The following is a 23,407-nucleotide window of genomic DNA, read 5'->3' as shown; positions in this document are numbered from 1 at the left end:
ATTCCTTGAAAACTTTCAAAGTTTTACTTGGCAGATTTCAAAGACAATTTAAAAGCTATAGACAGAGAACTTTCAGATTTCAATAAAAAATCATGTTTATAAATAGACATATAATAGGTAGGTTGGTAACTAAAAACATAACCAAAGGAGAGTAAAACATTGCACAACAATGATAATTGGCTCTTCTGAAGATACCAATAAGCCTGAGAGAAATTATAGATAGATAGATAGAATAGATATTATTGGTTAGCAACAGAACAATAAAGTTTTTAAGTGAGATAACAGCCCAAAATGCAATATGCCATGGGGTATGTAGTTGCAAAGCATGAATCTACAAGCAAAACTGTTAGTGAACCTTCACTATAGTAGCATTTTACAGAATAACTATATGCACTAGCTCTATAATGAAGTTTCACTAACTGATGGACGATATACAGATGAATAACATACAATTGTAACTCACAAGTAATTTGTCACATGACATCACATTTAAAAAAAACACACAAAAAAAAACACCTATATTACCAGTTATGGCAGAAGTCAAATAATTCTAGTCTTGAAAGTGACATGTTTCTACAAACTTTGGATCACATCACCAAGATAATGAGAAGGTATGGTATGGGAAAGTACCATACTTGCCACAGACTTTAAATCACAATCAACATGTTTAACATGCAGTTCGTTTAAAATACTGCCTACTGTACTATACATAAGGGATACTTTTAAAAGTAAAGTATAATATTCAAATCCGCACACTACTAGGTTTTAAAATTTGGACAGGTACATTTACACATTTAAACAATGAAAAAAGACACTAAATTTTTTCTTTGGATGTTTTTTTAGTCGGTTGACAGCTCTCATAACATAAGGCACATACATGCCTTGACTATCAAGAACGGCATGAACAGTGGTCACAGCTGGCATTTGTTCTAAATGCAACAGATGATAAACCCTGCAGCATAGGTAATATTGTTGAACTTTCTCAGCCTCATTTATGAATTCTGAGAGATATTCATCAAGTGAATGCAACCCTCTTAAATCAGCTGTTTTGCATTTCTTTAGATATGGAGCAAACCCAGCTATCAATTGGTTAATGGTCAAACTAGGTGCTATTTGATTTCGTGAAGTACACACCTCAAGTCTTTCAATCTTTTGAATTGTGGGTTTGGCAGCTTCTATTGCTTCACTGAGGTTGAGGGGGCCATGATCTGCAATAACTTTCAAATATTTTAAGGACGACAAGCGTGAAATAGCTCCAATCATACTACATGGTATGGTGATATCTTCCACTGATGAACATGCTGATAAGGATTGAATGAGATGCACTGATGTTTCATTGAAACTGCAAGTGACGGTCAAACTAGAAACAACACTACCAAGATCCCTAACTATTGCAGATGCAATAGTTTCCTGGCCCCTAACTCGAAGGGAACGTAGTGAGTGGCATCCAGCTGAGATTTGCTTGTTGTAAGGAATATCGGAGCTGTTTGGCGAAATGCGGACTGATAGACTGCGTAATTCTGCCAATGAGCCAATTGTATCGAAGAATTCCTTCCATTCATCTGGCTGGGCATCCTGGCCAGCAACCTGAGTATAAAACATATGATACGCGGGTCAGATAATAACCATAAAATCAGAAATACTACATTACACACTCCAGTTCCAGTCTTCAAGATTCTGTTACCTGCAAGTCCAACATTCGTAAGGTTTTGTCGTATTTTCGGAGGATGGATAAGGAATCTTTTGGATGGCGCAAAATTATCCTCATTGAACGCACAGATGTTGGATTAGGGGATAGTGCCAACTGTCGTACTTTCTCCACCTCAATTTCATTTGGAGCAAGAATCTCTAGGTGGCCAATCACAGGAGCATGACGCCATACACGAAGATCATCCCATAGGCAATAAATTGCCTTCTGCCATGACTCTGCATCAGTGGCTAATTCATGCCACCTCTTGCACACCAATCCTGCTCCATACAACAGTTCCTTGGGCTTGAGGTAAGTGAAGATTGTCACTAGTATCTCGTTTGGCAGTTTTTCAACAAAACATTGTCTAAAGAAATAAATTTGTTGCATCAAAAGAATTATCTCAATGGTTACATAGTTTAAAACAAGAATAGACCTGGAAAATACTAACGCTTCTGGTTTCTGGGAGCTTTTCTCAACAGGAATGTTTTTCGCTGGGCTTTTCTTCTTTTTCCTAGAGACAAAATAATGATCCAAAATAATAAAAATCACACACACGTGCCATGCGCTCAACAAGCAGAACAATTAACATTAGGTGAAAAAGGTGGATTTAGGTTGGTGAAGATAAGTGAAGAACATCAACCATATCTGTCTGTCAGCTGCTGAGAGAGAGCTATAGGTATACGACTTCATCTTCATTTTCTTCCTTACTTCCATGTGTCTTCACCACCCTAGATCCACCCAGATAAAAATTATTATACTGGTATTTTCCAAATATATGAGGGTAATGCTAGTAGTAGACAGTGAGGAGTATATAGATAGCAATGTATAAATGTATATCAATCTACTTTCTTGGCCAGGGGTTGTCAATAAAGCCTAGGTGGTAGCAAGGTGAAGGTTACCAACATCTTTGGGAATCAAACTTACACAATTGAATCCGATCCAGAGGCAGGCAGCTCCATATTGAGAGTTGTAACACACGATGATTTAAATTTAAAAAGATTCACAACGGTATTGCTCGAGACGAAACATGGATGATGATTTGTCGAGCTGTCATGGCTGGCTGTTGAAGCCGGAATCAAACAAACAGCAGACGAAAATACGGACTGAGTCGCTGGTTTAATTCTTTCAGATTCTGCACAGCTTATGTTTTAATTATATATTTTAATAGTTGTGAAATATATAAATAATTATTAAGCGTATTAAATGTCCTGTGAAAGTCAGCCTTCTCGAAGACTTTGAACCCTATAAACAAACACAACTAAAAATGTAAACGCCAACGCCAATCTCTGAGCCTAGTGGCATAGCGTAGAGTGTGAGATGGATGGAGAGACGACTCGGTACCGTTAGTGGTTTTCCCCCGGTCGGATCGGGAGCCTTCGGCGCTTTCGGCAGCCTCCGAGTAAAATCCGTGACGTCATCGAAATTCTAATTTCCATTGGGTGCCCGGAGAGAGTTGCCCCCTGTCCGGTTGCGTTCTTCTAAAGATTTTAGTACAGTCTTCAAAAGTTGTAAATAAAAAGCTAAAATTTTAGGGACTGTATCTGAAATCGGAACCGGAAGTAGGAAAACACTCCTCCTCCTACCGTTGGAGTCACCTTGACTCATTATGTGCCTAGTGACGTCATCACACGACTTGCGTCATCACCTCATCGGTTGTTTGTATGTTTCGAAAGTGAGGGTACTTACTATTTTTTCCAGGTGTGTATCTTTATTGACGAAAGAGATTTTCCACATAGATATCCCTGTCTAAATTTTTGGAGTTAGTCTTGTACTTCGCTGGAATGTTATTTTGCCTTTAACTTATCCTAATCCAGCCGGCTGGAATTGTTAGTTTTGACTGTGAGGCCTAACAGAATGAAGGTCAAGTGCGATCTAAATGTTCTGTTTTATACCCAGGTCTGCTTGTAGACTAATCTCAAATGTTAAGAACTGTAACACGCTTAGGATCAAATCTTTCATTCGATTTATTGTTTTGGTCAGCTGCTGTTGATTGTTTTTCGTGTAGTCTGCTAGTTTGTAGGGCCTCGTTCTGCTCTTATCTCAGGTGGATAACTTTTTTAATTGGAACTTTGCTCACATTTCTTGAGGATAACTCAATATTCAGAATGAAAACCATTACATTTGTCCTGTTTCTATTAATGTCAGTGACACTGGTGCTCTATAGGTTCTTTTTTTGTTATGAAGTCTTGTTGGTCGCAGGGAGAGTTGTTTCTGATTTTAGATAAGCAGTCACCTTTGCCCTTTGTTAGAGTAACCATAGTTACCTACCAATCATGTCATCTCAATCATAGTATTGTTTATTCTTTTTTTCTATATCCCAATGTTGAAAATATGGATGATCTTCATGATTTCTCTTGTCATGTTTATTAGCAGATCTTGTGTTTACATTTTATTTTATGTGCTTATCCATATTTTTTTATTTTACAGGTATTCCACATGTGAGAAATGTCTGCGGCTGCTGTGCAACAGTTCCGGCTTCGCTGGAACAACCACCAGCCCAATTTTATTTCAGTGTTTACTACTCTCCTAAATTCTGAATCACTTGTGGATGTTACATTGGGGGCAGAGGGCAAACATGTGCAGGCACATAAAGTTGTTTTGTCTGCCTGTAGTTCATACTTCCAGGTAGATATAAATTTTCTCATATATTTTTTATGTATGCTGCTTGTTAGTTTTGAGTTATTATCAATCTTCAAATCTCTTTGACTCTTCTTTTCCCAGACTCTTTTTACATTGAACCCTTGTCAACACCCAATTGTGATACTGAAAGATGTTAAATATGATGATCTTAAGGTCATTGTAGATTTTATGTACTACGGAGAAGTAAATGTTTCACAAGAGCAATTGCCTGCAATATTAAAGGTAACATTTTTATTTAACATCCTCACACCACTATGAGCCACACCTTTTTAAAAATTTTGATTCTTAAAAATTTTTGCAACATGTTAGTGTGTAAAAATGAAATGTTTTAAAATATCTTTAAATTACAGACAGCTGAAATGTTGAAAGTAAAAGGACTTGCTGAAATGCCAGAACAGAATCATATATCATTGAGTAAATCTAGAAGCCTATCATCAGATAAAGGTGATGATGTGGCTACTCCTCCAGGAGATAGTGCCAGTGGCTGGGGCTCAGACTCAGTCCGTCACTCTCCCTCTCCTCAACCAATGTCACCAGCCATGAGACGTAAAAGACTTCGGAAAACTTCATCTGGTTCAGGTTCAGGATCAACAGGTAAATAGTCAGTTCTATTACTCCTTCCTCCAAAGTCCTAATGCATTACAACTGTCACTGTTGCCATGATGAATTTCCAGAAAGAACATCAGAGGAACTATCAGTAGACATAAATGTGGTGAAAGCAGAACCCATGTCTTTCCAATCAGAAGGTGAAAGCATAAGGAGTAGTGGCTCATTAAGAAATAGTCTTCAAGAAGCAAGTACAGAGTCAGAGCCTCCCGATGGAACATCTATAGAAAGTTTGGAAGATCCGAACCATATGGTACGCTTGTGAATTTTTGTTCAATTTAAATTGTAGATTTTATTGTGAAGCTGTAATTTACTATGATTGTCCTTTTCCTTCTAATAGCATTCATCTCAAGAGAATACAAGTGGACAAAATGCAGACAGTACACCAGGAACTTCTACCATGTACAATCCAACTGCAGGTAAGATAAACCAACTCATCAAATTAGATCTAACAAAATCTGTTTAGCAGATGTATTAGACTTTACTCAAAGGCCATCCGGTGGGTGTGTGTAAAGTTATAGCCAGTTCCAAAATAATTAAAACTCGTAGTATCTACCTGTACCATATAAGATAAGTAGTTGTGTTGGTATTGCACTTCCAGTTTGCTTCAATGCAAATTCACTTTTCATTTTTTAGAAGTTTTTTTTTCAAATATCCACAATTGTCTCAATTTTAAACAATGTTGATAATTTTGCCACTCAATTTGTTGGAGTTGAAAATTCGAGCTCTGAGCACCATAGCTTCTCCAGGAAGCCATTTATCAATAGTCACTGTGTTAAAATTCACCTGGGTTAACTTTTTTTCTCATTTCAAGTTCTAACTGTCTCGTAAAAAAAAAATGGTATTGTTCACAAAATTTTCTTTGTAAAACAACATTTGCATGCCTTCCCTTTTACCATAAATTGTAACACTTTAACCTAAAGCATGAATTACATATGGTTTGTCACTTTTTAAAGGTTTGCTTGTTTCCTTGTTAAACTTCTGTTCTCTACGAGCTGAAGATAGCATGTCTTTACTAGCACACTGAAAAGTTTCTCTGGACATGTTTTTTCTTCCCCTTTGTTTCCTAGTATTGTTTAATTTTCTATCTACTGCTGAGTGTGAAATTTGAGAGTGTATACTGAAGAGAAGAGAAGGAAGAAACACATGTTTGGGATTTTGCATCAAAGAGTGTTAGTAGTTATTTTCTGGTTTGCAATTTATACTTTTCTTAAATTGTAAATTGTTAGATTTTGATCTTTGTATTCTTGTAGATTAAAAGATTGTGCGTTCTGTAGCTATCGAGCATTCAAACATAGTTGTTGTCACTGTTTCTTAGGTTTCTTTTCTAAAACTTGTCTGTTGTTTCTTTTACTTACTTGCCCTTTCAAGAAGTGTGTGTATGTTGGTGCTACTTACAGATTTGCTTAAAATAAGAAATTGAGTCTGTTTACTGAATGAAACTTAGAATGTCACATATGCTACACAATATTGATCCTATGTCTGATCAAACTCAATTCTTTGTTCTTTTCTGTTAGTATCTTTTTTGTAAATTTGGCCTTGAGGATGGTTAAATCCTTGTTCTCTGACAGTACTTCATTCTTCGTTATTAAGATTCTGTAGGATGTTGTCCGCGTAGAATTATGAGATTTTTTATCTTGCAGTAGGATTTTGTAGTCTAATTTTTGTAATATTTGGGACCTTTAGGAAATTTGGTTTTGTTTTACAGCAACTGTAAACTTTTAAAACTAGTTTGCGAACTATTTTTTATTTATAAAGTTTTGGAAGCTCAGCTTATGTCTTATGTCGCTAGATAAGCCGGAGCTGGAAGAGAGAAGAGTAAAACACATCATCTGAGTCAACATTTGCCTCTCCCTAATGTCTTTTTACTTTATTCAGGAAATCCTTGGCTCAACTTTACTCCTGCCGAAGAGTACATAATTAATGAAGAGAACAAAGAACGCAGGGAGACCTTTTACTATGACAATCCACAATATGTTGAGCCAGCTCCAAGGGGTTCAAACCATGATCATCCACAAGTTTTTTGGCCACCACCCCCTCTCCAAGCACCCCCAGTTGTCCCTCATGGTGATGTGTATTTTAAACGGAAACCGCAAGATAATGAAAATTTTAAACTTGCTTTGGATGCTGTGATGAACAAAGGAATTGGATTCTGCAAAGCTGCAAGAACATTTGGAGTAAATAATAGGACACTTTGGTTGGAATGCAGAAGACTAGGATTTCTAAATCCAAGAAGTAAAGTTGCCGCACTACAAAACTCCCTTTCGTCTAGAGATTTGTCCCGTTCATGAAATTGTTTGCTATTTTCCTCTCCTTTATCTTCCTTACCCTTGAAGATAGTAGCAGTTGAAGGCACCAAGATGAACAATGAAAAACAGATTCAGCTATATAGAGTTGCCAAAATTAGTATATAGTTTTCAAAACCATATAGTAAGGTGGCGTATGGTTACCTTTTTTTAGGTTGTTTGCTGTTTTGTAAAGATAATGTGAGTTTAATAACGTAACTTCATTGCTGTCCCTTTATCGTAAAATTCTGTAATTTTTTTCATAGTTTTTTAGTACAAATTTTTCTTATACTGCAAATTATTCCCAGCAACTGCATGCTTTACACTAAGTACTATATTCGTTGTTATGGTTATTTTGTTACTATAAATTTACTTGTTAAGGGAAGTGCTGCTTTTTTCTTTAAACAAGTGAAACATGCCAGTATTAATACTTGATAAGATTTGTGCTGTTTTCCTCATGAAAAAAAATAATTAATCTGGATCACTGGCCAATCTAGTAAGTTTTCAGCAGAGACATGTGGATGAAGTTTTTCTCTCTTTGAGCCACAATATCCTTTATGGGTGTTACATATTTTGAGGTAGTTACCACTGCAAGGTGTAGATGTAAGGGTTAATTTTAAAATCTTGATAAAAATATGGACGACTCCATCTTTCTCTTGTTGACAGAAGATGAAGAACAAATCAAGTTCCTTGGTCACTCTACGGAAAGCCGATCTGTACGTGAGGCATTGAACAAGCGCAAAAAGTCTGTTTTTACTCTGCGAAAAGGGACCACAGAAAACTTCATGCAAGCTATCGAAGAAGTTCGAGAGGGACGAATCAGTTTCTTGGCTGCTGGGAAAAAGTATGGTGTGAGCCACATGACTCTGTATCGCTATTACCTTAGCATGGGTTACCCCCTGGTTAGAAAGTCAAACCGCACTTATCATGCCAATAGCCAGGAGTATGATTTTCTGGGAGATGTTACGGTATCACGTCCTGCTGAATCACGGAGACCTCCTTGGAACTTCAGTGCCTGTACTACAGGAGGGCCCTATAGTGGGAATAGTGGTTCTAACCCAAATGACCAACATTGGATGTAGATTTGAACACAGAGCTTGTCTATTCACATTACTCAGTTTACAGTCTGTATCATTCATGTTTCTCTTAATTCTATTGGCATGTATTCACTTCTACTTCCAAAATTACTTGTACTTTTCATCCCCACAAATTTTAATGGAGGTTTTTCTTCTTACTCCCACTTCGTTTGCTGGTGTATGTGCAATCTCTGCAGTTCTGTGTTTGTAGTCGTGCTATTTTATAGCAAATATTAGGAATGTTACCAAAAAAATAAATACCAAACCGTACCAAACAATTCTATGCTATCCTCATACACAATGAGAATCGTAAGTGTATAATGTCCTTAAAGTTGTGTTAATTTTGAAACCAAAGTGTAAATAGCCCCTTATGTACTTCTGAAGACTTAATAGATGCTGTACTGTTTCTCGAATTTGCCTCTTCTTTCCATTGTTTGTACAAAATAATTTGTTTTTGTTTTTATATATGTTTAAGAGTTGCCATTGGGACTGTGTAGTATTGTTAAGGATTTTCTTGTGCCTTTTTAGCAGTAGTTATAGAAGAACCACAACTCATCACACTTAAACTGTAATTTGATTGAGTAAAATCATTTTTGTAGGAACACTTTGCTCACTCTGTACAATTCCTATCCAACTATTTGTTAAAGTGATGATGATGATGATGATGATGATTATAATTACAGTCAAAGTCAAGTTAGTGAAAGAACTGATAATTAGTTTTATGGGTTGTAGTGTAGGAATTTGGGTCCAATCAAACGATAATCCTTCATATTGTAATTGCTTCATCTGATAGGTCATTTCAGTTTATTCTCATTGTTATCTGTTGACTACATATTCAGTTTTATAAGATATCACTGCCAGTTTTACAAAGTAGGTGGAATAAGACTTTGTTGTCCAGTTCGCCATGAACAAGCAGCCTTGAAGTCCTTATTGAAGTTTAAGTCTGCAACGCCCCCATATACCTACAGTGAATACACATATAACTTCTGATATCCTATTGTGGTGTGAGTCTGTCACTCTTCTATGAGCAGTTGTGAGACTCTCATTCTACTCTTATTTAATTTTTTATCCAATTCATTCTATTTTTGTTTTGGTTCTAATTGATCAATAGACAAAGAAAAAAGTGTCAAATTTATTTTCAAATATTATGTCTTAGGAATTTGTTCTCTGCATTACAGTACTTAACCTTGATACATAGTACCAGTATTACAATCTCTAGTTGAATTCTGTTTGTTTCACAGGAGGATAAAACTACTTTGTGACCTAACCCTTGATGAATCAAACATGACAGTGCCTGGCTAATGACTGACATAGAATTATACTTGAAAGTTTACATGGGCAGTTTGTTTGTATTATGGCTGTACCAGTTTTGGTGATCTTGTAATATAAATATGGTATAAAAAAAAGTGTTTGGATTGTTTTCTTTCTTGTCCTGAATCAAGTCAGAGCCAGGTTAAAGACTTTTCTTTATCTCAGATCTAAATGTAAACCTCCCACCCTCCGATTTGTAAAAAAAAAAAAAAAAAAAAAAAAAAAAAAAAATCTGTTTTGATGTACTGAAAAATTGACCTATTTTTTAATAAAGTGTTACAATAAAACTTGTCGCTGTCTTACACCAAACTTAAGATATGCCTTGTTATAACCTGGACATTAGATTTTTTATATCTCAGGCAATTTTGTTTGTGCCATCTTTCTTACCCCTCCTGGTTTTGGTTTTTATATATTTTAAAATATTATTTTGAGTTTTTAAAGTAATTTTCTTGGCTGAAAACAAATGTTGTTGTTTTTTTTTCTTTTTTCTTTTTAACACTTGAAATTTTTACCTCAAGATTCTAATAGTTTGTTCTGTTGGAAAGCAGAAGCAAGTCTATTATATTCTTTGACATCAAATTTTATATAGATATCTTGTTCTGCAGGAAGATTTGGAAGCAAACGTGGACGTCATCTTATCCGCCAGTCTCGAGTGAAGAAGGATTGTGACACTGCTGGAGCAGCTCAAACATCGCCAGAAAGTGACGAACAAGGCTCACCTCATGTACACAGCTCTGTCAAATTGGAACATTCATCACCAGATCGCTTGCCAGCAAATCAGACTCCTTCACGGGGCTCCTCTCCAGTTCCTATTCGAGAAATATGTGTGAAAAGAGATGGCTCTAGAGAAAAGATTTCTACTGTAAGTGCGTTTTTGAATTCATTTCAAATCTAATTCTAGAATTATATCTATCTTAAATGATCTGTCTTTTTGTGTAAGTTGCCATTTTTAATATGTTTTAGGTCACTGTTTCATCTAGTGGGGGTCAGCAACTTACTGTCCCAGGTTTGAGAATTGAGCGTCAAATTTCTGACTCCAAACAGCCAAGTTCAATATCGTCACCACAGCCAACCAATCAGTCCATGGTGGGTAAAAGTCTCCTTATTCAATTTCTCTTGCCCTAAGTTCCAACTTATTTCTAATATGTGTATGGTTTTCAGTCTCTTTTAAGTGTGCCGACAACGTATCTTGTGAAGCAGCATTCTCATCCAAATCTTCCTAGCCATAGCAGTGCGCCTCTTGTTAATGTTGTACAACGGCAGCACTCACAGCCCAGCAGATTACCAACACAACACCCATTTGTAAGTTCATCTATTAAACTCTTCAACTTTTGAGAGTCATCTTAACAATAATACAACTAAAAAATGAATGCCCTATTCTAGATGTCATCTTTAAGTCTCGAGAGGATGCCTGAGGGTGAGCCGTCTCCTACCTCAGTGTCTGTGGTGTCAAATCCCTCCTCAAGTATGGGATCTGCTCAATTAATGCGTCTTGTTGCTGAGCCGCCTCTAAGTTTACGAAGAACTGCATCATCATCTCCTCAGGTGTGGGACCAGTTAGTTCACTGTGATATGTACTGTGTGTGAATGATCCACCTTTCTAATTTCTGTGTATTTCCTATATTTCAGTCATCATCACCATTAGATCTAGGTCCCAGTGCAAGTTTGACAATAGAACCTGCACGTTCTGGACATTGCCCTGTGCAACGTGAGGGTCCTGCCCTAGGATGTAATTTCTGCTGGAATACTATTGACAATCATGGTCGCACACTAAGGAGAAAAACCAAGTACCACTGTCCTGAATGCAAAACTAATTTGTGCATCGTACCTTGTTTCCAGGTAATTATAATTTAACTTCCTGACTATTGTTACAATTTTCCCCTTCAACACTTTGTTTTTTAATTTATTTTATGAATTTATAGGAATACCATGAACAGCAGAATAAGAAAGAGGCTGCGTTGGGTTCATTAGCAACAGGCAGTACTTCATCAAGTTTAGTCCGACTTCTACCTAAGACAAGCTCAATTTGAGTATAATTTGAGACCAGACCAAGCTTGTTTCTGAATATTGGAAAATTCATTATGTGCTGTGAAACTCATAGTCATAACATCAAAATCTTATTTTGAATGTTGTATCCTGCCTTTTGTGGTGTATTGTGTTCTCCTGACTGATTGTTTCTAAGATGTTTACAATGTTGTGTGTGTGTGGTTTTTTTTCTGTTTTGTGTGCTTGTTGTAACTCTACAGTAAATGATACTAGTTGCCTTCATTTAATTTGTTGTAGCAGCAATGTTTGGGGCTCACTTCAGCTCACAGCTTGCAAATTATCCCAATTTTATTGCACTGTGTATCGGTAAAATAGTTTACTCTCTGTTCGTTTGTTTTGATTCTTTGAGTGTAGCTCTTATAATGTCTTAATTTAATTTCAGAATAATTTTAAAAGTGAAACTTAACCTCTTATTTTTTAGTCAAATATTATAGGGATTTTCTCTTGTTTCTTTTAGAAAGTTATAATTCTGTGAACTGAACAGTCCAAATTGTTGATTTTTTTTAATTACTTTTTTTCTTTAGAAGGTTTTGAGGCCTTTGATGAAAAATATTTTACTTAGATGATTTGTCATTTTCTTCTCATACCTTAAAATCTTCACTTAAGCTGTTTTCTAATGTAACATTTCCTTTGTCAAATCAGTATTATGTTCATAGGTAAATGTGTATATAGGTTACTATGGTGTAACATACCCAAATGCCACATCTGTTCTGGTAGTTTCACTTAATTGTTTCTTTTTCCCCTGTACAATACCATCTGCAGTAATTGGTGAATTGGTGCACGATTTGGATAAGAGGTGACATCAAACTGCAGATTTACATATGGTCAAGGTTTATGTGAAAAGGGGTCTTAAAGCCAGGAGACTGAATAATGTTCCATGCATCGCAGAATTTTTCGTTCAATCCCCCATCAAATTAAAGGTTCTGTTTCCTTCATTTGTTCAGTGCACAATGCTGAAAAATGCAGTTTGTGTTATTATAATCTTAATTTATCAATAGTACAAGAAGTATGTCTCATACTTTGTAAATTTTTCAAAGGAAACTTTACAATTTTGAGGAAACATGAAGCACAAGTAATTTCTAAAATAGAGGTAATGAAATAAATCACTATTTTCTACAGAGTTAAATGCTATTTCATGTTAGGTAGAGTAGATTGTGATGTGACTGTTATGACAATAGTCTGTTCTTCTCTGCAATGATTACCTTAGGAATTTTGTGATGATTTTGGTGTCATCACCTCATTTCTAGATTGACATGCTGAGTAATGTGTTTTGTTTGATCATGTAAGTATGGCTTTCTCATTCCTAGAGTGTCTGCTACTGTTACCTGTTAAATTATGTCTGTGTTATAATTTAATAGCTGTTTTTTTTTGTTTTTTTTTTAACAAACTTGGTAAGACTAAAGCAAGGGATCGAAAGTACAGTACATTTAAGCTGTACTTAGTAGTACTTGGCTATAGACACGTTCACTTTGCCAAAAGTGTTCGGATTTTGAGCGGGCTACTTCCTAAAGTGTTCTACTTCCAAAATGATGAACAAAAATATTTTTTTCAGATTTTTTGGACCAGGGGAAAAGGTCCCCCTAGGCCTTCAAATTTAACATGGGGCTCTTATGGAAGAAAAGCCAAAAAAGTGAAATTTGCCATTATCGGCTTCCAAATGCAATTTTTTTTTTTTAATCTCTTTCGGAAATGGAATCTACGCGTTAAAACGCATCCGGAGACGTGCCACACTTCATAGACGTACCAGAGGTTCTTGAGCTCTCCTATAGGGAAAAGGGCGAAAAAGGCTGATTTCAAGGAAAATTCTAGAAAAATTGTACAAAAACGAATATTGTGTTAATAAAGTGTGGCACGTCTCCGGATGCGTTTTGACACGTAGATTCCATTTCTGAAAGAGATTTTTTTTTGAAATTGCATTTGGAAGCCGATAATGGCAAATTTCACTTTTTGGACTTTTCTTCCATAAGAGTCCCATGTTAAACTTGAAGGCCTAGGGGGACCTTTTCCCCTGGTCCAAAAAATCTGAAAAAAATATTTTTGTTCATCATTTTGGAAGTAGAACACTTTAGGAACTAGCCCGCTCAAAATCCGAACACTTTTGGCAAAGTGAACGTGTCTAACTTGGCTAGACCTTCAATGCCATTGGCAATTGAAGTAATGTTGATCCCTTGTTCAGAATCGGTCAAGTATTTGTTCTTGTTGTTGTTATCATAATTGTTTATTTAGATGTATATTAGAGCTAAAATTTGTTAAGTATATACTTGTATATAAAAAATGATATTTGTAAAACAAAAATCAAATTATATTATTTTGTTAAGAGAAAGTTGTATTTTATCTATGTCACCATTCTTCCACCCTTACTTGTACTTGTTCTATTCACAATTAGAAATGTTTGGTGATGTGATGTCAAAACTACTCCAAACGTTAATTTCACTCCTATTACATCTATGATATAATTTAAGTATTAGTGCAGGGTAACCACACAATCTGCAACTCATGGATATTGCCAAGGTCTCACTTGTCGTCGTTTTAGAGATTTTGGTGACAGAACATATCTTCGTCATCAAGGAATTCGGTAACTCAGATTGCTTGTGCACCCTTACTAGTTTGTATAAGCTAGCTACTGATAGAATATTTTAAGTATTTCCTGATGAGTTGAAACTGGCGGAAGACTGCGAGTTACCTATTCATTGAGAAACTAGTACCCAGAGAAACTAATTATGACTGAACAATAATTTATTAGAATTTTGCAAAGTTACATCATACCACTATTTTATCCACTTCTTATAAACTTCCATAACAAGAAACAAATCACATATACAAAATGACTAAATATCTCATAAGAAAATAGAAGACAAGGTACAGGGTGTCCATTACAAAGCGGGACTACCCTGAGTTTCGCAATCAGTCAAAGCCACTGATTTGAATTGAGGTAATAAATGGATCCTTTGCTGCTCATCAAAAGCGACACACCCAACCCACTTTATAGTAAACACACTGTACAGGTCGTTTCTAAGACAAGCCATCAGCCCAAATAACATTAAAAAATCATGATCCAAATTTAAACTTGAGACGTAAATATGATACCACCATGATATTTTGCTGTTAATACTGTAGCACATTGTAATATACAAACTGATGACAGAGATGAACATGCAATATATTAGGCATCAGAGACCACTATAGCATTTTTGCTGGTAATGCCAAAAAAATGTCAGTACAGCCACAGCAAAAATTTGAGCTGGCAGTCTCAATACACCCACAAAGCTTTCAAAAGTAAAATAAGAAAATCAAGCAGTGATTTTGTGCACTTACAAAAAGTGTCCGCTGTTACAAAATAAAATGACCTACGTGAAGTTCATGAGCTAATTTAAAATGCATGTAATTTTTAGTGACACATTCACCCATAATGAATCAAATTAAAAAAACAGCAACACAAAATATATTACAGTATAATGCAGTAATCAGACTATATTTGCTCTAGAATCAAACCTTACAAGCAGTAGTGGTAGGGTGTCACAAAAGAATTTCATTCATATCCAATTCCAATTTTCATAGTTCTGCAGGCTCTAGGAAAATTGTTTAACATACAAAAGTAAAATTTAAAAAACTCTATTTTCATCTACCTTTTATAAGCTTTCAGAATGTAGTTGTAGTTCTACTGTGAAGCATTTAGACTTAAGAAATAGTAAACTATGTCATGCTGCTGCCTTTGAGTAACCAACATTAACATTATTCATTGTATAGACAGCAGTTAAGAGTACAGAGGATTATTGAACAACTTGCAAAATAATGAGAAGGAATGTTATTTTTACTGCCGGAATGAGACTAGACAAAAAACAAAATTCGGAAAAATCTCATAAATAACGTTTTTTTATCCAGGACGGTAACACAATCATTTTATATCTACCTAATGTTAATGATTTTTTAACTACATACTTACATACAACAAAGGCGGTACTTGAGACACAGTTTTGTTGTTTGGTTAATGCTATTGAGTTGTCCTTCACAATCAAAACGTATATGGCACAAACTCAATACGGACTTGAGACGATTTAAAAGAAAGGGCATAATAGCTGCAATGCAGCTGCAAGATGAAAACACAATTGCAAAACATACAAAATCTGGCCACAATGTAAAGTAAAGAAACTTGAGTTTGCCACACTAAAAATTTCATACATAAGTACACCTCTTTATGAGTTTCTGAGTGATTGACCAGTTGCTGATGTGGTAGTAGTAATAATACAAAAACAAGAAAGAAGAGAGTTAATGGGTCTATGAGGCTTAAAATAAGTAATTATCAGCAAAACAAAATTGCATAAAATTTAATAAAGATATCTTTATAACAATTAAAATCACTTAGCCTTGATTGGCTTTAATATGTACTCTATATGTATGTCAAGACGAATATGACAGTCCTCTACACAGGCAATATTACTTGATGTTGTATTTATACAATCTTATGCAGGCATAAACACAAAGACTACGTTAAAATTTTGTTTTAACAGTTATGTTTACCCATCAGTAAATTTGATCGTATCAGAGAACACCAAATAACAAACAATAACAAATCAACGAATTCAACACCAAAGAGTTTGGCATTAATTGGATTGCCACACAATAATAATAATAATAATGATCAGCACAATGGCCAAAATTGTGAACAAAATACACTTCTTCTTTCGAATTTTATTCTGAAAAAGAGGAAAAACATGAGAGTCAAGAAGAAATAGGGATCACTCAAATTAATCAATAAGTGCCAGCAAAGGTCACAGAACTAACCTGATAGCCGCTAGCTTTGTTTAACTGTCTTGTACCCTCTGACACTTGATGAGTTGCTGATTCAACATTTGCTTCAATGCTATCAATAACAACTCCTTGGTCATGCACAAGTTTTCCCAAATCAATAAAGATTTGATTAAGACCTTGTATGTCTTCCTGGTGAGGAAACAATAGAGAGACTACAGTTAATATGTTCGGATAAAAATTCAAGAATTTAACAAGGAGAACTATTAATAACTGACCTCCAGTTGCAGCAGGTCTCTCTCTTTGTCTTCAAGTTCTTGCAAGTTCAGCTGCTCTTGTGCAAGCATTTTTTGGGTCTGCTTCTGAGATGGTGTAGAACGTGATGAAACATTATCTAACTCTATTAAAGGCTCACTATATTTACCTGAAATAATTTAAATACAAGTGACGTTATCTCAAGTTATAAACAGGTCTTAGTTGAACTCTATCACAGGTCACAACACTAGTAACTAGCAAAGCACAACGAACCCGGTGGAGGACGGAAAGGATCTGGTGCTTTCATGTTTGCTCGTGTTCGCTGGACCTCTTCTTTTTCTTTGTCCACTGCTCTCCGTTGTGTTGTTTGGAATGAACTCAGAGCAGCCATAAGTTCTTCCATTAGACGATCTTTCTGCATTTTCCATTGTCTCTGAAGAAAAGTTAAAAGTGTACAAGATTTGGTCATTTCGTAACTTACTGATCACTGTGCTCGGAAAAAGCACCCAAGTCACATAGAATTCAGGTATAATGTTAAAGGATGAATGAAAATGAACAGAGAAAAAAGAGTATGCGCTGCACTTGCACACTATTCTGGTGAATTTGTAGCAAATCATCAGTGCACCTCTTCACCCTCCATTTATTAACACTGCTACAGAAAATTTATCAAGTTCAACATTTTATTAATAATTTACTAGTTTTGATATCTTTTGGTAAAAAAATAAAAGGACTAAAGGGATTTAAAGAAACATACCGCATCTGAGGTGCCTGGTGGAGCTTGGATATTGCTTAATTGCTCAAGTTTAGTTTTGGTATCCATTGCTAATTGGTTGGTGTAATGCTGTATTTGATGACTGGGAAATTAAAGATAGAAAAGTTTACATAGATCTTTTAAGTGTTTTAGTGTTCCTTGTAATAGAAGACATAATACTTACAGTTGAGCTCTAAGGTCAGGTGAATCCTGATGTGTGCCAATTTGATCGACCATTTTATTCATAGAAGAAACTGAAAAATTACCATTTGAAAGTCAGGACTTTGTCGCAAATAAAATTTAACGCTTTCAATATCTGCCAGAAATAATTAGATCAAAAACAGAGCAAAGCGGATACGAACCATTTTGAGATATCTTCTGAATACTTGTTCCAATACTTTGAGCTAATTTCATAAAGTCCTTCCCGCCACTGGGGCCACTATTGTGGTACGACAAGAAACCTGGGCTGTTGTCCATGATGCCTTTAGTTGTTCTGCTATTGAATTAGGTCAAAACCTATGTCTGAAAGAAAAATCATAAGTATATATATGTATATAATATAATTTTACAATGAAACGTATGGCCACAGCTGTGCACATTGCCCTACTTGAACTTAAATAATATTGCAATGTCAATGACACAAATATAATGCAACTGTTTATAGAAAAAGATAAAACTAATAAAAATGTTTAGCAATATCATAAATTTTTAAATAGTGTTTTCATCTAATGGCACAAGAAAAGAAGTAGAGGTTAGAAGAGCATAGCTCGATAAGGACTAAGAATATCTATAGTTGTAATTGTAACAGGCATAGTGCAGATTGAAATGTTTGTTCACCACGAAAGAATGGCTTGCAAGTCAAAGTGGATTTTGAAGAGGATGATAAGGCCCATAAAGACGAGTAACTACGCCACAATGACAGGACAGAGAGATTATGACACACGTCGATCAAAGTTATTATCTTGAGTTCGTTGTACCTGTCATCATAATATAAGGGACTCATAGAATGTACAGGAGAAATTCTCACCTTGATTGACAGATTGTAATACGACAAGAAGTCAAAAAAATTGTATTATTTCACTATCCGTGACAACAAATGCATCACCAACACTCCAACACCCACCGACTGCACTAGCCATTCTAGTCAGAGTGGGGTGGGGGGAAGAAGAGGCCCGCATTCGGGAGAAAGCAGGATAGAAAGGGGGGAATAAGGTAGACATAACTTACCTCTGGTCCTCTCTGGACAGAAATTTCAAGAAACGGAAGAAAGGGATTGTCTCCGGATAACTGTACTGACCTTAGAAACTTCGAAAATTGTTTTGTGGTCAGCTATAAGCTATTTTTAGTCGTTTCCTGGAGGTCAAAGAAAAGTGTTTGAAGACTTTTTTTGTTTGAGGGTTACAGGCTTGCACACTGCACGACGGTCTTGGCTTGGGTCATAGAAATCGCAATAGCAATGCCATGTTAGGAAGGAGAGAGAGATAGGAGAGGCCTAGAAATTTTGTGGTTTAAGGTTATGTCGAATTGTTTATGTACCATTTATTGACATGAAAATATGTTGTTGATGTTAGTTCTGAATAATGCCCAACAAAGAGGAAATCAAGGAACTACTGTCTGATCTTGGGAGAGCTACATTGCGTGGTGTTCGCAAGTGTCCGAAATGCGGAACGTACAATGGGACGAGAGGTCTCAGTTGTAAAAACAAAGCCTGTGATGTTGTATTTAAAGAAGCAGGTGAAAAACGAAAATTTTCCACAGATGCTTGTCGTTTGCAGACAGGCTCTAATACACAAGTAGGTCTCATATTGCATTCATTTTATTTCGTTTCTTTTGAAAGGAAAGACTGATGACTGCTTTACTTTTATTTATAAGTAACCTGTCAACAGGAACCGTCTCACAATTTAAATTGCTATTAATAATTTGTCCATATTGCAGGTGTTTTCTGTGAGAGTGAGAGACAAGGGACCAGATTATAGAGGCTTTGTTCAGCTATTGACTGAGTCCGATCCTCTGTCAACTGGAGGCCTGGAGGCTGAGGACGGTACATTAATCAGTCCTAATGCTGCACTTTGCTTTGTCGACACATGTCAGCGCTCTTTTGATGCAAGTGTTTTGAAGTGCCATGTGAGTACTGATCTTTTCAGACTTTATTGTGACTTGCAAATAATTTTGGAGTAAAACTAATTCTCCTTTTTTTTTTTTTTTTTGTAGGAAAAGAACTCTGTTGTTTCATCTCTTCAGCCTGTATCATGCCAGCATATTGCTGCTGCTCTCCGATGCTTTGCTGAGTCTGTCCCTCTCACTTTAAAACCTACTGTTATCAACCTCTTAGATTGTGATGGAAATACAAAGCAAGTAAGCTTAATGTAAATTAAATACAATGTAAGTATAAATATTGGTTTATGTTACTTTGCTAATGGTTTTGTCCTAATTTGTTTGTTTTAGTGTCTTTGGAATCTGATTGCTGAGACTTCGGGACCACTAGTACAGCGTGTGTCAAAAACTATCATGGCTGTAAAGTGCAAACCATCTCCTAAGCACCCTTTAGGCTACCTTCACTTTGCTTTTCTAACTTCCAGAGTGAAAGATAGAGTGGAGCACAGACACTTCTGTAGTTGTCCAGAGTTCAAAGTAAGGCCTAACATGTTCTCACTTAATTTTTAGTTGTAGTAATGCATTTCTTTAGTTCTAATCTTTTTTTATATAATAAGGGTGGTAAGGATGACATCAGCCTTCTTAAAAGATGTGTACACTTCTATGCTTGTGTATGTGCATTTGTGAGTGATGACAAATTATCTGAAGAATTTGCACATTATGTGGAGATGTGTTATCCTCCATCATCTCCAAGTATGTTTTTTCAGCTTAATTTACATAATTTATTTTTAAATTTTCATTGAGAAGTATAACTCTCAACTACAATTTATTTTCACCTGTATTGTTTTGTAGACAGGGAAGAGCATCAGTTGTTCTCAATATTGAATGATGCTTTAGAAGGAGGCGCTGATCCATGTGAAGTGGAAGTGGTGCTACAGGATGAACCTCTTCTTCAGTCAGCAAGCATCAGTGTTGCAGAGGATGGCACAATAACACAGGTCAAAAGTTTGAGTAAACTTATACATTTTATAGAATTTGTAGTGTTTTGAAGTTCAGGTTGAAGTAGAAAACAAATTAATGTCATGTTAATGGTATGTCAATAGTTTTGTGACTTTTCTTATGTTTTTAGGTTCATGAGCTTGGAGACATACAAATTCATCCCCTCGATAGTGATGGCATGACATATAGTGCTGATGAAATAGCTGATATGCTTCCAAAAATATCTATTCCTCATGTTCAGGTAGGTAGATTTTTAAGACTTTGACTTTTTCCATACTTACCAGCTAACAGCATATACTTAAAAGTTTTAAAAACCATACTTAAAAATGTATTTCTTTTTAGCAGTCTAAATTGAAGCGTAAAAGAGAGGGTTCAGTAAATGAAGCACTCATGACTTTACATAAACCATTAGAGAGTAGTGTCCAGGCTTTATGCAGTTCCAAAGGAAGAGTGATAAGCGGGAACATCCGTGGAAATGGAAGTCAAAAACAGAGTGTCTCAGATCGCAAGCCTATGCCCAGCACTGCCTTTAAAAAGCAAGGTAAGCATCTATTTGAACTTCAGTCCATTATATATACATATATATCATGATTAACTTTGGGCCATTTGTTTCACATTTTAACATCTTGCTTATTTGTACTTTTAGATCCACCTGATGAAAACGAATCTAATGTGTCATTTATTCAATGGTTGGCCTCTGTCACTGAGCGAATAAATCAAACCATGCATTTTCAGTTTTGTGGGGACCCAGACCCTCTTGTTTTTCATGTCCCTCAGGTATACAGTAGAAATCATTTGATTATTATTTCTGTTGTTATATCAACTGCTTTTATGAATTCTTAGACTTGGATTTCTCTGTTTATTTTAGGTATTTTTTGATTGCCTGAGAGAACGTATGTCTACTCCACTAGGTGGGAACAAGAAAAGGCGCCTTCCAAATACAACTACAGTATTTGTTCGTAAGGACTCTGTTCCACTGGGTACATTTACCAAGTACACTTGGCATATTACAAGTGTTTTGTTTGTAAAACATATATTTGACACACCTCTGGTAAGTAACTTGATGCCTTTGAAAGTGGATGTCAATAAGAACATACTCAAATCTTACTTGAGGTGATATGGAAATTGAGTTATTCTTTGGTACCATTACCATTTTACTTTCAGATGCCTCTTGATATAATTAGGAGCTTTGTCGAGAACAGAGATGGCACCTATGATCTTTTTCACAACAGCAACAAGAAGGAAGATAAAAATTTTAATCTATCTAAAACAATGAAGAGACCTCTTATTAAGCCACTTGAAGTTCGAACATATCTCAAAGTTGGTCAGTATTTTCATGTCTACTACAAAAAATAAAATAAAAATTAAAGTCATGTTAAATGCTGTTTTTGTTGTTTTAACAAATATTTACAATGAATGATTTTAGGTAATACATCTCCTGACCAAATGGAACCAACTCCGTTTGTCATAGAGTGGATTCCTGACGTCCTTCCTTTAAGCAGGGTAGGTGAACTGAGACTTCAGTTTAAATTTGGTCACCAGAGATGTGGTTCAGAACAGGCTAGAAGCCCTTTCATCAGACAACCTTTGAAAACATCTGTAAAAAGCAGAGCATCAAAGGCAAAAAGACGCCAAAAACTAACACCATTTAGCCAACAGCAGGCCGCAAGCATATCTGTTCTTGTTGATCCAGAGGAACTGATGTCCTTGTAAATAATCTACCTTGGAGAAGAACCTTAGTTAAAGTAGTGGAAGATCAGTTGTTGCTTTAGTGTTAAAAGAACGATTAACTTTGTGTAAAACAGAGCTGTCAATATCTGGTATTGTCTTTCCAAAGATTACTGTTTTACTTGTTCCTTGTTTGCAAAATCGTTGAGTAATGTATGTGCACTCAAGTTGAATCTATCATTACCCACTAAATGAATCACTCATTTACTGATGAGAGTTCCTGAATGAAATTAATTCTTATGAGTCCATTATTGATACATGCATGCACACATATGTACTTTGCTCTCTAGTTATTTGACATGTGATGAGTGTTTCTTGCTGATTTGTAAAATTGACAAAAGTATTATGTCCATTTCAGTGATCATATCACTGCCATTTTCTTGTATGGAATCTGTGTGTTGGGCCCATATTTTATTTTATGATTCAATCATAAATACCATAGTAAACCCAAAATTTTGTAATTATATTAATATTTACATTATTCCCAGCATGTAATCGCCATATCCGGTTTAGGGAAACTTTAAAAAAATCTTGTCAAGAAAAACAGAAAAGGACCAATCACTGATACAGACTGGGATAACGGTGGAGCACACCTGGAAAAGAGCGTTCTTGAATCATTCTCTTCTTAGTGTTCAATGAAACCAAGAAGTAAGTCTGAAATGCAAATTTTTGGTCGGTCAATGTACTCGATTAAGAATATAGACTAAAACACCGCTTCACCTGTGCTCGGAGCGCATGGTTGTGAAGACGAAGCTGAGGTTGAAGAGGGCCTGGTACACGTAGGCGGTGGAGAGCAGGGCGCACAGGACCACGTGGAAGCGGCCGAGCCGGGCCGTGATGGCTTGGAGTCCGCTTTCCACGTCCATCTCGGCGGCGTAGCCCGAGCCCTAGGCGGCGCCCCAGCTGCCGCGCTGCCGCACTCGACCCCGAGGATGAAACTGTCCCGAAATGAGGAGGTCCTGCGAGTCCTGGGGAAGTCACTATATACCCGGCGCGGCGCTGCGCGTCGTTCGGTGGGGTGGCAGTTGCAAACTCTACCTTGATCACTCCAACCAGCAGAGGCTGGACGAGCGAAACACACAGACTTTGTCTATTTTCGCTGGAGCTGGAGGGAGAAGGAGTATAGTTCCGTCCCTCTCACTTCTTACTCTACTCGATCGGGCGGCCCGGCAGGTAGGCA

At 36.2% G+C, this 23,407-nt stretch overlaps 4 protein-coding genes across 13 annotated transcripts; 2 read left to right on the top strand and 2 right to left on the bottom strand.

Annotated features, from left to right (window-relative positions):
* Nucleotides 1-6: 6 nt before the first annotated feature.
* Nucleotides 7-3,053, bottom strand: LOC113218010 (uncharacterized). Its single transcript, XM_026438142.2, has 4 exons — nucleotides 2,615-3,053; nucleotides 2,139-2,201; nucleotides 1,685-2,054; nucleotides 7-1,587 (listed from the first exon to the last, which is right to left on the bottom strand). Exons 1-4 carry the CDS (start codon nucleotides 2,647-2,649, stop codon nucleotides 787-789), a joined length of 1,269 nt encoding a protein of 422 aa, XP_026293927.1. The 5' UTR covers nucleotides 2,650-3,053; the 3' UTR covers nucleotides 7-786.
* A 154-nt stretch (nucleotides 3,054-3,207) lies between these two features.
* On the top strand, nucleotides 3,208-13,320 carry LOC113218009 (protein tramtrack, beta isoform). 7 transcript variants are annotated; one of them, XM_026438135.2, is made up of 12 exons: nucleotides 3,228-3,388; nucleotides 4,118-4,315; nucleotides 4,412-4,552; nucleotides 4,681-4,924; nucleotides 5,005-5,189; nucleotides 5,277-5,355; nucleotides 10,214-10,470; nucleotides 10,572-10,694; nucleotides 10,770-10,910; nucleotides 10,992-11,153; nucleotides 11,238-11,447; nucleotides 11,531-13,320. In XM_026438135.2, exons 2-12 carry the CDS (start codon nucleotides 4,136-4,138, stop codon nucleotides 11,636-11,638), a joined length of 1,830 nt encoding a protein of 609 aa, XP_026293920.1. In that variant the 5' UTR covers nucleotides 3,228-3,388; nucleotides 4,118-4,135; the 3' UTR covers nucleotides 11,639-13,320. The 7 variants fall into 7 exon arrangements, 6 of the variants coding, with proteins under 6 accessions (XP_026293926.1, XP_026293920.1, XP_052121886.1 ...); XM_026438136.2 differs by lacking the exon at nucleotides 3,228-3,388 and adding an exon at nucleotides 3,449-3,586; XM_026438137.2 differs by lacking the exon at nucleotides 3,228-3,388 and adding an exon at nucleotides 3,710-3,734.
* A 1,052-nt stretch (nucleotides 13,321-14,372) lies between these two features.
* On the bottom strand, nucleotides 14,373-18,592 carry LOC113218013 (syntaxin-7). 3 transcript variants are annotated; one of them, XM_026438144.2, is made up of 8 exons: nucleotides 18,434-18,592; nucleotides 17,769-17,928; nucleotides 17,591-17,660; nucleotides 17,410-17,509; nucleotides 16,929-17,088; nucleotides 16,679-16,824; nucleotides 16,437-16,592; nucleotides 14,373-16,348 (listed from the first exon to the last, which is right to left on the bottom strand). In XM_026438144.2, the coding sequence occupies exons 2-8, from the start codon at nucleotides 17,881-17,883 to the stop codon at nucleotides 16,256-16,258; spliced, it is 840 nt and encodes a 279-aa protein (XP_026293929.1). In that variant the 5' UTR covers nucleotides 17,884-17,928; nucleotides 18,434-18,592; the 3' UTR covers nucleotides 14,373-16,255. The 3 variants fall into 3 exon arrangements, with proteins under 3 accessions (XP_026293929.1, XP_026293930.1, XP_026293931.1); XM_026438145.2 differs by lacking the exon at nucleotides 18,434-18,592 and adding an exon at nucleotides 18,244-18,374; XM_026438146.2 differs by lacking the exon at nucleotides 18,434-18,592 and adding an exon at nucleotides 18,014-18,237.
* Nucleotides 18,593-18,742: 150 nt separating this feature from the next.
* Nucleotides 18,743-22,680, top strand: LOC113218007 (uncharacterized protein C2orf42 homolog). 2 transcript variants are annotated; one of them, XM_026438133.2, is made up of 12 exons: nucleotides 18,743-19,199; nucleotides 19,342-19,530; nucleotides 19,618-19,761; nucleotides 19,852-20,037; nucleotides 20,118-20,253; nucleotides 20,353-20,498; nucleotides 20,630-20,740; nucleotides 20,845-21,040; nucleotides 21,146-21,276; nucleotides 21,368-21,550; nucleotides 21,664-21,823; nucleotides 21,926-22,680. In XM_026438133.2, the coding sequence occupies exons 1-12, from the start codon at nucleotides 18,987-18,989 to the stop codon at nucleotides 22,210-22,212; spliced, it is 2,082 nt and encodes a 693-aa protein (XP_026293918.1). In that variant the 5' UTR covers nucleotides 18,743-18,986; the 3' UTR covers nucleotides 22,213-22,680. The 2 variants fall into 2 exon arrangements, with proteins under 2 accessions (XP_026293918.1, XP_026293917.1); XM_026438132.2 differs by having other exon boundaries at nucleotides 20,842-21,040.
* Nucleotides 22,681-23,407: the final 727 nt, after the last annotated feature.

The sequence above is a fragment of the Frankliniella occidentalis genome, unplaced genomic scaffold (genome assembly GCF_000697945.3).
Source record: "Frankliniella occidentalis isolate FOCC.00 unplaced genomic scaffold, Focc_3.1 Scaffold32, whole genome shotgun sequence".
NCBI classification, from domain to species: domain Eukaryota; kingdom Metazoa; phylum Arthropoda; class Insecta; order Thysanoptera; family Thripidae; genus Frankliniella; species Frankliniella occidentalis.
This window is presented reverse-complemented; position numbering and strand designations above follow the sequence as displayed.